The sequence below is a fragment of the Schistocerca piceifrons genome, chromosome 1 (assembly GCF_021461385.2).
Source record: "Schistocerca piceifrons isolate TAMUIC-IGC-003096 chromosome 1, iqSchPice1.1, whole genome shotgun sequence".
NCBI classification, from domain to species: Eukaryota; Metazoa; Arthropoda; class Insecta; order Orthoptera; family Acrididae; genus Schistocerca; species Schistocerca piceifrons.
Genome location: NC_060138.1, coordinates 874433956 through 874449034, shown reverse-complemented (window position 1 = coordinate 874449034; position 15079 = coordinate 874433956). Strand labels below are relative to the sequence as shown.

Below are 15079 nucleotides of genomic sequence, written 5' to 3'. Positions count from 1 at the left end.
GGCCGATGTAGTGGCAGCCATACATTGTGAGAAAACCACATTACATAAAGGGTAGTGAGCTTAAAGCATTGAAAGTGCATCATAGCTTCCTGAGAAAATAGACCACTAAGGTTACCAGCATTAATGTTATACCATAAACAGTACAGGTTTAAAACCTTCGAAAAATTGTCTACAGGCAAGGTTCAACTGGTCGTTCAGTATATTACCGTCCTTGAGCTCTAGATGTTTAAAAATTTGTAACTCTTCTAACGTGCCGGGAAATTCTACGCCCATGTATAAAACCATAACCATTCAAAAGATTGATAAGTTTTACAGTTCTGAGGGAAAATATACTGTCACTTAATGTGGAAAAAGTGTGTTTTCATCTGGTAGAAAGTGTACTTTTAGTCGGGAAATCCGGGAATTTTTTTTTTTTCCTTGTCTGCGTATACACCCTGTGTGATTAAGAACTTCAGTGTAGTCCCATCTTTTAAAGATATGTAAAATATTTAACAGTAAAATTTTAAGGAAGTAAATTGATCAGTGAGTACTGCTATAATTAAACTAACTTCAGTTCATTGAACTCGGCAATGACTAATGGAACCATATAAATCTCACAACGGCTAGAAGAACCCAATCTTGAAGGAAATGGCTTACCCCAGTTTCTGAATAAAACCCAATCAAAACAATTTAGCTTTGGCCAGTCAAAGGGGCAGGTACTGAAAAAGTTGCTGTTAACCAAGGAAGTGAGCCAATATCTGAACAAGCAAAGTAATCTCTAGGCAAGTTAACCAAACAAGTGGATGCCCGCAGCCCTCAAAATCTAGGACTCCTAAAGGTACAGTTACTACTACAGTTTCAACTGAACTAGTGAAGCACTTGTTCAAACACAGTATAAATCACCTTGAAAGCAGACACCATGCCCACAGTTTTCATTATTAAACTCAATCAGATGTTTATCAGAAGCATCCACCATAGGCAACTAGTCTATGAATGGCTGCGAGCTCTGTCAGTTGCACTATACGGCCACTCAAAATAACATCAGTTTCACCTGGCCTTATCCACCAACATAAAGTATAGCTGCCACAGCTGGCATCTTTTCAGGATGCACCCACTGTACAGCTGGCTCTTTTCAGGATGCACCCACTGTTGACCACTGACAACTGCCAGTCCATTAAATGGAACCAAGTCACAAAGCTTCACACTAGCTGTTGCCTGCTCAGACGCACCCAAGTACCGAGTTCGAACATGACAATGTACTGTGACATATCGACATCACAAGTGCGACCATTCGTTATGGTCCTCATTGAGGAGGATACATTTCAACCCCAAATTCCGTTGACACTTGGGGGAGAGTGATGTGAACAAGGAATTGTCTGCTAAATATTTCATGTGTGCAGTGTAAACTGTTTGATTTTTTGCAGTGCCTCTAAGCTAAAGAGGAAGAGGTATAGACACAGATGCACTTAACAGTTTTGGGATTACGATTACTCATTGTAATTAACTGTTATGTTGTGTGCTTGAATAAAATTGCATTCACACACAACCTGTATAAGAACTTTTTTAAGAGATCAAAATAGGATTTTATAAAACATATTAAAAATAATGGAGCTGTCATTCAATAAGTAGAGATTTACACTTGACACAAAAGTCAGCTCCAAAACCTTCTGAATGAATAAATTGATTTTAAAGAAAAACATTCTTATGATTTATCTGATGATTTATTATAATGTTCATACTGCTCTTCGGTTTTTAACTTCCTTGCTGGTGCTTTTCTGATTTAATTACTTTTAGCAACACAATTTTATTTCAACTCTTGTGTATGCCGGATAGCATTTTTTAATCTAGTACTTCTTGAATATTTATAATTTTTATATTTTGCAAATCTATATAGGGTATCCTAGGATAAATGGTCACTACTCAGGTATATGACAAGAATGGACATTCAAAATGAAAAAGTCGAGTAAACAAGGCCTCTAAAATGTATGCAGTGTGTTAAGATCTATGCGCTGTTGTTCATCTTCACTGCTCTGAAATTCCTCTTCTACTGAAAAAGGGCTCATATCTCTTGATGTTTGCACTTTAGAGCCCATGTTTGCTAGACTTTTTGTGCTTTTAGTGATCATTCCTGTCATATTCCTGAACATAGACCATTCCTTGTAGCACACATTGTATAATCTAAAATAGCAATGCAAAGCTTCTTCATTTGTTAGCACCTGATTCTGATCTATTTTAGTGTGTTACCAATATATTTAAATTATTACCTGTCAGCTCAAGGAACTTCTCGAATGACATTAGTTCCATTCTTTTTGAATAGCGTTTGGTTCAATCCATATGAAGTGGTCCAGTGATGGTTGCTTGACCATTTTAAAATATTTTAATTTTTTATATGTGTTGCCCTATATTTGAGAAGTTAAAAACAGTTTTTTTAAAATAATTTATCTTGCAACTTTCCTGGATGGCGGCCATTTTTATTTGTAGGCGAGCTACGATTTTTCAGTCTGGAAACATTAGCGAAAATTTGAATATCTCTGCACTGGGTCAAGTTACAACATTGCAATTGACATGATAGTTTTTAGAAAAGTGTCCTATACATCACTGTTTATTACACAAAATACCCTAAATTCAAAAATAACCAGTCAAAATGACCTCCAAGGTTTGGTATCCAAATTTTCAAAAATCCACTTTCTAGGCCCAAAAATAACAAGCAAGGAGTAATTTATGAGAGTCTATTTTTTTCCTATAGTTAGATATCATACACTACTAGCCCCATGTAGAGCAATAACACTTATAAATGTTTCCTTAATTTTTTATGAATTTTTGAAATTTGAAAATTTTCATTTTCTATGAAGTTCGGTGTTAGTTATCTCATGTGGGACTGAATATAAAAAATATGATTTTTGCACAGTTTGTACACCTATATGATAGCAATATACTGTAAAAATTTCAACATTGATATCTGACTGAACAGAGATATGAATTTTTGAAAATGAAGAAATAATTCACATTACTCTAAATCTGATCTTACGGCTGTTGCCGGTTTAAGTGGTTTGTTGTTTCATTATGATAAAATTTAATTGTGAACATATATTTAGTTAACACTATCACCCAATATTCATTTAGTTTATTTATTTTTAATTATGCAATATTAAACAATAGGAGCTTTTGCTTTTGTTCTATGGTAATAAAAATGCCCATTTAGATTTAGGTTTATTGTCAATAGAGAAGTACATTATTTGCTGGGTGTAGCATTGTAGAAGTACATTATTGCTGTGTGTGGCATTGTTGTAGTCAGTCTGTTCAGAATGTACATACTTCATTGAAAGTGTAGAATTTGTTATGTGCTTTGTTCTGTGTGTAATTTGTAATTAATTTTGAGAGATTAACTGGAATGCAATAACATGGATGAACAGTGCTCAGTTAGGCAGATAGCAAGTGAAGTGTGTCACAAAACAGTTTACAGCTCAGTTTCAAAAAACTTAAAAAATGTCAATGACTTTGATGAAGGTAGACAAACTTTGTTTAAATTTTGAGTAAGTTCTTCTGTAACATCAGTGTGTGTGAGTATCTTGAGAAGAAATATATTCTGAAGTACAACCACATTTTTGGAAGAAAGTGCTGTGATCCACTTAAAGTTCATTTCCCTCAAACCTTTGGTGATAAGACTTTTGTCTTATCACCAAAGGTTTGAGGGAAATAAAACTTGAACATTTGTCCTTATTGTGTGAGAGTGAAACAGCTTCCCAAGTGAAACGTAATGTGATTCCTGGAAATTCCCTGTGCCCAAATTATTACTCAAAAACATTTGTTGTGAATCCAGAACCAGAATCATGTAAACTTGTTAATGACATTTATATTCTTAATGAGGAAACTGTTAGCATATTGGAGTTTGCTTGTTCTAAGTTAGACATATCTCCTGCTTCGAAAATAATAAAATTATGTAACGGAAAAAGAAAAGCACTTATTGAAAGTAAGGTACAACAAATTTCAAACAAAATTAGAAGAGACTTGGAATCATGCTTTAATAATACAGATACCAACATTATTTCAAAGAAAAAGAAAACCTACCACCAGCATCATGTGACGCTGAATATTTGAGCTTAATAGAGAAATAGAAAATTAAATGTTCAGTGACATCTAAAGAGGAAAAAGTTAAAATTTTAAGTGACAGAAATGTTTGATTTGGGGTTTAAATTCCTTCCTCATCCTTGATTGTCTTCTAGAATGGGAATAAATATGCATTCAGTGAGAAAATAATCATTGCTATCAACTACTATTTTGCAGAGGTTGACATGTTTTCCTGAAAGGTTATAGGAAAAAATGTATAATCAGGAATGAAGAATGTGTTTGTAAAAGGAGATCTTAAACATATTTTCACCACACTTACCAAACATTATTAGTACAGTGAGAGTTGATCAGTCCTCACACCATTATTTAAATATCAAAGTGGATGATAAATGAATGTTTCATTCGTATTTTAGGTGGACTGTTGCTACCACATTCTGCTAAGAAAGTGACACAACGGCAGCTCTTCGCATCAGGAAGAAATGTGATGAAGGTAAAATGGTTGCATAAATTTTATTTAAATAGCTGTTGTCCTCTTTAAAGTGAAGTATCCTCCTCATCACTTCTCCTGTGACACACTGTAGGCTACATGTCGTGCACGAACTGACCATTTTTATTCCTTCTTCATTTGAATATCATTAACTGCTGTTACATTCTGATGAACATAGAAACAAAAGCAAAACCAATCTCTCCAAATTGGCTACTCATCTTGCAAACAGTACTCTGAATTAGACATAAGCAATAGCCTTACAATTCTTCATAGAGTGGAAGGGGGAGCCATATGAACATTTTAGATGAGTTATATAGCGGAGATGCTGAGTCGCGATAGGCACAACAAAAAGATTCACACGATTGCATAGCCTTACAATTCTTCATAGAGTGGAAGGGGGAGCCATATGAACATTTTAGATGAGTTATATAGCGGAGATGCTGAGTCGCGATAGGCACAACAAAAAGATTCACACGATTGCGCGCGAGCTCACACACACACACACACACACACACACACACACACACACACACTCACTCAGAGAACTGAAACCGCACTCAGTTGTGTGAATCTTTTTGTTATGCCTATCGCAACTCTGAATCTCTGCTGTATGGTGAGTAGCAACTTTCCTTCTCTGATTTTTACATTCCATCCTGGATTTTCCATTGTTTAGAGATCTACACATGACAAAAAAGCCAACAAATAAACTGGAGTTCCAAACAAAAAATATATTGATAATATGGATAATTCAGGACAGAATATAGCCTGAAATACTTACATCAAATAAAACTGTGTTCATCAAAGGTAAAAAAAGTGTAATCAGACTTACATCTCTGACATAAATAGCTCATTGAGATAGCTGCATAGTTAAGTCATAAATATGGCAAAGCAAAATGTAATATTTTATAAATAATGCCATGATTGTAAGTAAATTGTGTATGAGAATACACATACAAAAATGCATTATGAGCCAATTATACCAGGCACTGTATCTTCAATTCTGTAAGTTGAAAGTGGTGTGTGTTATGAAAGTCAGTGAAAACTTAATTCATGTAGTCGCAAATTTTTGAACAGTGTTTGGGGGTGTGGGGGGAGGGTCACGGAAAAACATGACTGATGGGGTGATAGTAGAGGGGGAGGGGGGGGGGGGCATTTAATGCAAATTTTTGTTTTTTTAAGATCTCAGTAATTATGGCTTCTAGTGAAAATGTTTCCCAATACAAAATTAAAATACATTAAATTTGCCACAGGAAAAGTCCTGTTCAGTATTTTTGCACCTACAACTAAATAGTTCCTGCATTACAGGACATCAAAATATCGAAATTATTAAAAATATTATTTTAACAGCATAAAACAAAGTCTCCCCCCCCCCCCCCTACCCCCATGAACCATGGACCTTGCCGTTGGTGGGGAGGCATGCGTGCCTCAGCGATGCGGGTAGGTGTACCGTAGATGCGACCACAACGGAGGGGATCTGTTGAGAGGCCAGACAAACGTATGGTTCCTGAAGAGGGGCAGCAGCCTTTTCAGTAGTTGCAGGGGCAACAGTCTGGATGATTCACTGTTTTGGCCTTGTAACACTAACTGAAATGGCCTTGCTGTGCTGGTACTGTGAACGGCTGAAAACAAGGGAAAACTACAGCCGTAATTTTTCCCGAGGGCATGCAGCTTTACTGTATGGTTAAATGATGATGGCATCCTCTTGGGTAAAATATTCTGGAGGTAAAATAGTCCCCCATTCGGATCTCTGGGTAGGAACTACTCAAGAGGACATCGTTATCAGGAGAAAGAAAACTGGCGTTCTACGGACCGGAGCGTGGATTGTCAGATCCCTTAACCGGGCAGGTAGGTTAGAAAATTAAAAAAGGAAAATGGATAGGTTGAAGTTAGATATAGTGGGAATTAGTGAAGTTCGGTGGCAGGAGGAACAAGACTTTTGCTCAGGTGAAGACAGGGTTATAAGTACAAAATCAAAAGGGGTAATGCAGGAGTAGGTTTAATAATGAATTTCAAAAAATAGGAGTGCGGGTAAGCTACTACAAACAGCATAGTGAATGCATTATTGTGACCAAGATAGACACGAAGCCCACGCCTACTAAAGTAGTACAAGTTTATATACCAACTAGCTCTGCAGATGACGAAGAAATTGATGAAATGTATGATGAGATAAAATAAATTATTCAGATAGTGAAGAGAGATGAAAATTCAATAGTCACGGGTGACTGGAATTCAATAGTAGGAAAAGGAAGAGAAGGAAATGTAGTAGGTGAATATGGATTGGGGGTAAGAAATGAAAGAGGAAGCCGTCTGGTAGAATTTTGCACAGAGCATAACTTAATCATAGCTAACACTTGGTTCAAGAATCGTGAAAGAAGGTTGTGTATGTGGAAGAAGCCTTGAGATACTAGAAGGTCTCAGATTATATAATGGTAAGACAGAGATTTAGGAATCAGGTTTTAAATTGTAGGACATTTCCCTGGGCAGATGTGGACTCTGACCACAATCTATTGGCTATGAACTGTAGTTTAAAACTGAAGAAACTGCAAAAAGGTGGGAATTTAAGGAGATGGGACCTGGATAAACTGACTAAACCAGAGGTTGTACAGAGTTTCAGGGAGAGCGTAAGGGAACAATTGACAGGAATGGGGGAAAGAATTACAGTAGAAGAAGAATGGGGAGCTCTGAGGGATGAAGTAGTGAAGGCAGCAGAGGATCAAGTAGGTAAAAAGACGAGGGCTAGTAGAAATCCTTGGGTAACAGGAGTAAATATAAAAATAAAGTAAATGAAGCAGGCAAACAGGAATACAAACATCTCAAAAATGAGATCGACAGGAAGTGCAAAATGGCTAAGTGGCTAGTGGACAAATGTAATGATGTAGAGGCTTATCTCACTAGGGGTAAGATAGACACTGCCTACAGGACAATTAGACACACCTTCGTAGAAAAGAGAACCACTTGTATGAATATCAAGAGCTCATACGGAAACCCAGTTCTAAGCAAAGAAGGGAAAGCAGAAAGGTGAAAGGAGTATATAGAGGGTCTATACAAGGGCGATGTACTTGAAGACAATATTATGGAAATGGAAGAGGATGTAGATGAAGATGAAATGGGAGATACCATACTGCGTGAAGAGTGTGACAGAGCACTGAATGACCTAAGTTGAAACAAGACCCCAGGAGGGGTAGACTATATTCCATTAGAACTACTGACAGCCTTGGGAGAGCCAATCCTGACAAAACTCCACCATCTAGTGAGCAAGATGTATGGGCAGGCAAAATACCCTCAGACTTTAAGAAGAATATAGTAATTCCAATCCCAAATATATAGCAGGTGTTGACAGATGTGAAAATTACCGAACTATCAGTTTAATAAGTCACGGCTTCAAAATGCTAATGAGAATTATTTACAGACGAATGGCAAAACTGGCAGAAACCGACCTCGGGGAAAATCAGTTTGGATTCTGTAGAAATATTGGAACATGTGAGGCAATACTGACCCTACGACTTCCCTTAGAAGATAGAGGAACATGTGAGGCAATACTGACCCTACGACTTCCCTTAGAAGATAGATTAAGGAAAGGCAAACCTACATTTCTAGCATTTGTAGACTTAGAGAAAGCTTTTGACAGTGTTGACTGGAATACCCTCTTTCAAATTCCAAAGGTGGCAGGGGTAAAATACAGGGAGCGAGAGGCTATTTACAATTTGTACAGAAACCAGATGACAGTTATGAGTCGAGATGCATGAAAGGGAAGCAGCGGTTGGGAAGGGAGTGAGACAGGGCTGTAGCCTATCCCCGATGTTGTTCAATCTGTATATTGAGCAAGCAGTAAAGGAAACAAAAGAAAAATTCAGAGTAGGAATTAAAGATCCATGGAGAAGAAATAAAAGCTTTGAGGTTTGCTGATGCCATTGTACTTCTGTCAGAGACAGCAAAGGACCTGGAAGAGCAGTTGAACGGAATGGACAGTGTCTTGAAAGGAGGATGTAAGCTGTACATCAACAAAAGCAGAATGAGGATAATGGAATGTAGTCGAATTAAGTCGGGTGATGCTGAGGGAATTAGATTAGGAAATGAGACACTTAAAGTAGTAAATGAGTTTTGCTATTTGGAGAGCAAAATAACTGATGATGGTCGAAGTAGAGAGGATATAAAATGTAGACTGGCCAATGGGAAGGAAAGCGTTTCTGAAGAAGAGAAATTTGTTAACATCGAGTATAGATTTAAGTGTCAGGAAGTCATTTCTGGAATTATTTGTATGGAGTGTAGCCATGTATGGAAGTGAAACATGGACGATAAATAGTTTGGAATAGAAGAGAATAGAAGCTTTCAGAATGTGGTGCTACAGAAGAATGCTGAAGATTAGATGGGTAGATCACATAACTAATGAGGAGATAGAATTGGGGAGAAGAGGAGTTTGTGGCACAACTTGACTAGAAGAAGGGATTTGTTGGTAGGACATGTTCTGAGGCATTAAGGGATCACCAATTTAGTGCTGGAGGACAGCGTGGGTAAAAATCATAGAGGGAAACAAAGAGATGAATACATTACGCAGATTCAGAAGGATGTAGGCTGCAGTAGGTACTGGGAGATGAAGCAGCTTGCACAGGATAGAGTAGCATGGAGAGCTAGAACAAACCAGTCTCTGGACTGAAGGCCACAACAACAACAACAACAACAACAAAACGAAGTTTGTTGTCGAGTGAAACAGGCCAAGGAAAAAAATCAAATAAATGTGTGTGGCACATCTAAGTGCATCAGAACCTATCAGGGAATAATCTGTGTTCATGGCATGTGGCAGGCTGGATGGGGGGAAGGGGTCTATAGGTTAGATGCTTGGCGTAAGGTAGGTAGCCTGATTGTGGTCATGTGCTTTCCCCCTTTGCAGATCTGTGAACTGAAGAGCGAACAGGAGAGTGCCATTCTCTATACCCCACTATGTCACGAAAAGCCAGTACATGGTATTTCACAAAGTTTTACTAAACTTTCTGCAGCTTGCCTCATTAATCACTGGCTACACAGTGCACACACATTACTGGGGGTTGTTCATTTTCCAAAAAGTGTGTTAACCCAACATTTAATGTAGGATATGGTAAAAATGTTAATGGTAGAAAAGCATATGGATAAATTGTCTGTAAATCTCTGCACACTGAACCACACTGCTAGAGAAGAAATGGATTCTTAGCCATACTGTACGGCTGTTGTAGTGTTCTTCTGGAATAAGCAATATCCTCTACACCAGTGCTGCTCGCTTTTCTTTTTACAGGCAGACTATCCCTCTCTGGTATTTCTTGTCTAGTTCTTTAATGTGAATAGACAAAATGACTTCACTGAGCTTGTGTTTATATAGAGGAGTTATTTTCCGTTTTGGTGTTTGAATTCTTATTTGCAGTTCTTAAGTGAGCTTTTATGTAAAATACATTCCTATAAACAGTGTCTGAGAAGTGCATAAATTGTAAGTGTGATGTTGTCAGTAACCTATGTAATGTTGGTGGGAAATAGATTGGATTGGTAAATGTGTAGTCTTTTTGCTTTTTGTCATTGATAGTATTTATTATGAAGCCATGTAACTATGTTGTAGTCACTCAGTAAATTAATGAATGTCCTGAAAGTTATTGCATTTCTCTTGCCTTTGTGTAAGTGGTAGACTACATATACCTGTTCCGTTCAGGAATTGTTGGCACTTTTAGAGTAGGCTGTGCTGAATGGTGCCACTTGTGCAACATCCATAGTATATCTTTCAGGGTGGGTGTCAGTATGTCTGGTTGAATATGACAGATAACAGTAACCTACTGTAATGCATTGCTTGAGTTCTGTTGAAATGTCTGACACCTTGGTGACCTGCTTGATTAAAGAGGGAGGCAGTTCACCTCTGGACCTCTACTGATGATGGAAGAGCTGAGGCTGGGGTGATGCATTTGATACCCCTTGTGCTGTGAAAAGTATTCCAGCTTCTGATAGTAGATACAATGAAATCAACATTGCTCAATACATACTGACATTGTTAACTTTTGTGGATTGGCAAGACAGCCAACCCACTATGAGAGGAAGCCGAAAGGCACGAGTTTTAACTCACGCAGGCTGTCGTGAGGTCTGGAACAGGTCAAGGAAATGAGACTAACAAAAAACATACGTAGCTGCTGGAATACTTAACTTTAATCCATAATTGGTGAACATCGCTCTTGACGGTACATGTTTTACAGCATCAATAGTAACTGGTAATGGCGCCTTGCGAGGTCGTAGCAAATGACGTAGCTGAAGGCTATGCTAAATATCGTTTCGGCAAATGAGAGCGTATTTTGTCAGTGAACCATCGCTAGCAAAGTCGACTGTACAACTGGGGCGAGTGCTAGGAAGTCTCTCTAGACCTGCCGTGTGGCGGCGCTCGGTCTGCAATCACTGATAGTGGCGACACGCGGGTCCGACGTATACTAACGGACCGCGGCCGATTCAAAGGCTACCACCTAGCAAGTGTGGTGTCTTGGCGGTGACACCTACATTAACAATGTAGGAAAAGACAGATTGCTACTTGCCATAAATAAGACACACACACACACACACACACACACACACACACACACACACACACACACACACACACAAGCACGCCTCATGCATACACGACTTCCAACTCCAGCATCTTGAGCCGGAATGCAACGTGACATGGGATGCGAGCAGCAATCTGTAGGGGGTGGGGAAGGGGAAGGGATAGTAGTTTACAGGTGGGGAGAGAGATGAGTGCTGTCTGGTGAAGTGTGCAGGGCTTTTCTGCCAACTGGTCTCCTCCCCCAAAATAACCCAGCCCAACTCCTTTTTTCCCCACCTCCCTGACCCACAACATCCTAACGCTGCGCCTGTACTACCCCATTCCTCTTCCCCACCTCTTCCAGATTGCTGCTTCCATTTCACCTGATGATGCATTCCGTCCTGAGATGCTGGAGTTGGCAGTCATGCGTGCATGAGGGGTGTGTGTGTCTCTTAATTGTGCCTGTCTGCAACTTGATGTGATTACTGTGTGGTAAGTAACAATCTGTCTTGTCCTACGTTATTGATATTCCTACCTTGACTTTCCACTGTTTGATTTGATATTGACATTGTATTACATTTGAGACAGGCTCTTCAATATGGTACACGAGTGATAGCTTCAGCTTTGGAGCGTTTTTTTTTATTTTTTTATTTTTATTTTATTTTATTTTTTTATATACACACAATAGCTCACTTCATAACTGGAAACAAATACACAAGTGTGTATTCACTTAATAAACTGAAAATAACTCCACAATATAAACACAAGATCAATTATTTTTCTACTCAGATGAGAGAACTGGATAGGAAATGCTTGTTAGGTATAGTCTATTTGTAAACTGGAAAGTGAGAAGCACTTGTGGTGGGGGAAGTGTCCCTTCCCAGAAGAACACTACAGCTGCTATACAGGATGACTAGTAATCAGTTTCCCTCTAGCAGTGTAGAACAGTATGCAGAGACTTACGTAGATTCTGTCCACATGTGTTTCTTGCATTAGTAGTATGTATTCTGTGCAGTGTTAACACGCTTGGTGGAAAATAAATACTCCTGGAAATGTGTGCTCACGGCATCGCCAGTTATTCATAAGGCTAGCTGCTGAAGGATTGGTATAACTTTGTGAAAGGTGCTGTAGTTGCTTTTAAAGACACTGTGCAGTAGAGAGAATTGGGAATTGTCTGCTTGCTCTTCAGTTTGCAGACCTGTGAAAAGTGAAGTGCATGACAGCAGTCTGGGGCAGTGTACCTTCCGTCAAAATTTTCACCCTTCATTCTCCCCCTTTCCATCCTGTTACACAAGAGAACACAGTTAGCCCTTATTACCATTTCGTTGCACTGAAATGTGGTACACTAATTTAATATTCGTTCTTAACCCATTTCATTTAACAACAAATATTAATTTTATAACAGAAACACTATTTTTAACAATCTGTGATTTTTCCACCCCCTGCGGCATGGAAACTAGTAGTCCTAGAGGAAACATTGATAGGGCTCTTTTTGTAGGAAATTTAAAATATTTTCATTTTTTACTGGGAAACATTTTTACTAGGAGCCTCAGTTTTTGAGTTATTCAGGAAAAACTTAGTGACCTTTAAACATCTCCCATCCCATGCTTCCGCCACACCAGTCAGGATTTTTAGTATGTTGTTCATGATACACTCCCTTAGCACTGCACAAACACGAATTTTTTTCCCCTAATGTTCCTTTGTTGTTTGGACTATTATAAGGGATTATCAATATACATAAGAGAGAGACTGGTTTCTGACAAAATTTGCACTTTTAAGAAGACAAGTAATAACTTCATTGTGTGTAGTATGTTGTTAAAAAGTGTATGAACTGTGGACAGTAAAAGTGCTTTCATTGTTATATTATGCTTTATATTCAGTTGCCATGAGTGTGGATGAAATGAGAGTATTTGCATTTAAGACCCAAATTCAGGGATGGTTTTACTATGAACAGTGCTACATTGTTAGCATTCTAAGCTTCTGTAGCCACAGTAGTTTGTAGATTGAGTGAATGTGAGCACCAAAATATTTGTCTTCCTCAACAATACCAATTACCAAAGAAAGCTTTAATTCAGAGAATTAATTGGGTTGAATGCCCACTCCACTCAACTGTGTGTTGATTGTGCTCTATTTATTGAATTTGTGATTGTTCTCATGTTTTGTACAAATCTTCCTGTTGAGCCACTTAATTCCAGTGCACCAGCATCATATTTCATCTAGTAACTGGTAATGAAACATGACAGATGTAAATTATGTTTATTTGGCTGCCTCTGTGTCATTATCTAGTTGCCATAAAACTTAGCTCTGATTATGGAGAACTACCACTGCAGTTGGTTTACCGTGCCTCAGGTTTGTTTCATATGGTACACTATTTTGTTCCCAGTATGCCAGTGGTCCACCAGACTTTCTTAGCTGTATTTGTCTTTAGTCTCAGTTTTTAAAAAATTTGACTTTTGTTTCAGTTTTAAAAAAAGTGCTACTGGTAGTATTTCATTTTACTTCTATTTATTATAAACCTGAGATGACATTATGACATTCCACTGTTCAATAAACGACTTGAATAGTTCAGTGATAGTGCTGTCAATGGACTCTCATCTTCTAAGGGAAGAACTTAGTGGGCATAGCAGCTTGTGAATGCATCATGAACAAGACATTGATGTTGTTGTTGTTGTTGTTGTTGTTGTTGTTGTGGTCTTCAGTCCTGAGACTGGTTTGATGCAGCTCTACATGCTACTCTATCCTGTGCAAGCTTTTTTCATCTCACAGTACCTACTGCAACCTACATCCTTCTGAATCTGCTTAGTGTATTCATCTCTTGGTCTCCCTCTTCGATTTTTACCCTCCACGCTGCCCTCCAATTCTAAATTGGTGATCCCTTGATGCCTCAACACATGTCCTACCAACCGATCCCTTCTTCTAGTCAAGTTGTGCCACAAGTTCCTCTTCTCCCCAATCCTATTCAATACTTCCTCATTAGTTATGTGATCTACCCATCAAATCTTCAGCATTCTTCTGTAGCACCACATTTCAAAAGCTTCTATTCTCTTCTTGTCCAAACTATTTATCGTCCATGTTTCACTTCCATACAGGGCTACACTCCATACAAATACTTTCAGAAATGACTTCCTGACACTTAAAATTGATAATATGCAGTAATTACTGGTATGGGATAATCATTGTGAAGTAATAATCACGAGTGGTTGGAAGTTGCGATGCTGTAATCTGTGAAGCCAATAAGTTAGATGTTGAGCATCTCCTTTCCCCAATCCAACAGTCATCTTCATCTGATGTCAGTTGTTATTAACCAAAATAGCAGCCTAGTTGTAATTTTTATGTGCCCATGGCCTGATAGATAAATGATGGTTGGATTTAGCTGCTTTGAGGGTCATTTCTAATTAGGGTGCATCTGCTCAATGATGTCCACAACAATGACAAAGGGTTTTGCAGTGACCAACGCCAAAATGTTTTACACTGTTTGACTTATATATTATGTTTAAATACAATATGAGGCAGATACTACTTCAGTCTCACACTTCTAATTATGGTTAATCTCATCAGAGATTAGAATTCTTGGTATTGCATGACACTCTGTAGCAGTGATTAACACACACAATCCTCACTGCGGGGTGGCTGACGTAGTGGATATGAACGCTAAAATACGGCACACTGTAAACTTTTAAAAACTTGTCAGAAATATCATTTGTAAGGAATCGGTAACATTTTGCTGAGGGTCGACCCTCGGTAGTAGGGACACACTCAGCCAGTACGGTTTCGCTCCAGCTCGATGAACTCCAAACTTGAACCCTGTCTCTTATTGTCTTAGCACTAGCGGCGCATGACAGTAGATTTTTCCTACCATCGACATGCGTAAGGCAAAAATGTGTTTGTAGTTGGGTAAGGGATTGTGGGCCCCTTACATGATGCATATGTACCTGTTTACAGTGCTGTTAGCATTCTGTTTATAGTGAACATTGTTTAACTTTATTGTATGTTGAAAGTTTGAACATTTCAGTATTCAC

The 15079-nt window shown here is 38.4% G+C and overlaps 1 protein-coding gene across 1 annotated transcript in view; it reads left to right on the top strand.

Annotated features, from left to right (window-relative positions):
* The window catches only part of LOC124716304, a 141181-nt gene that overhangs the window by 50671 nt on the left and 75431 nt on the right, over positions 1-15079 (top strand). Inside the window, exon 3 of the mRNA XM_047243163.1 lies at positions 4461-4537. Coding sequence (XP_047099119.1) covers positions 4461-4537 — 77 coding nt within the window. The remainder of the gene's footprint in view (positions 1-4460; positions 4538-15079) is intronic.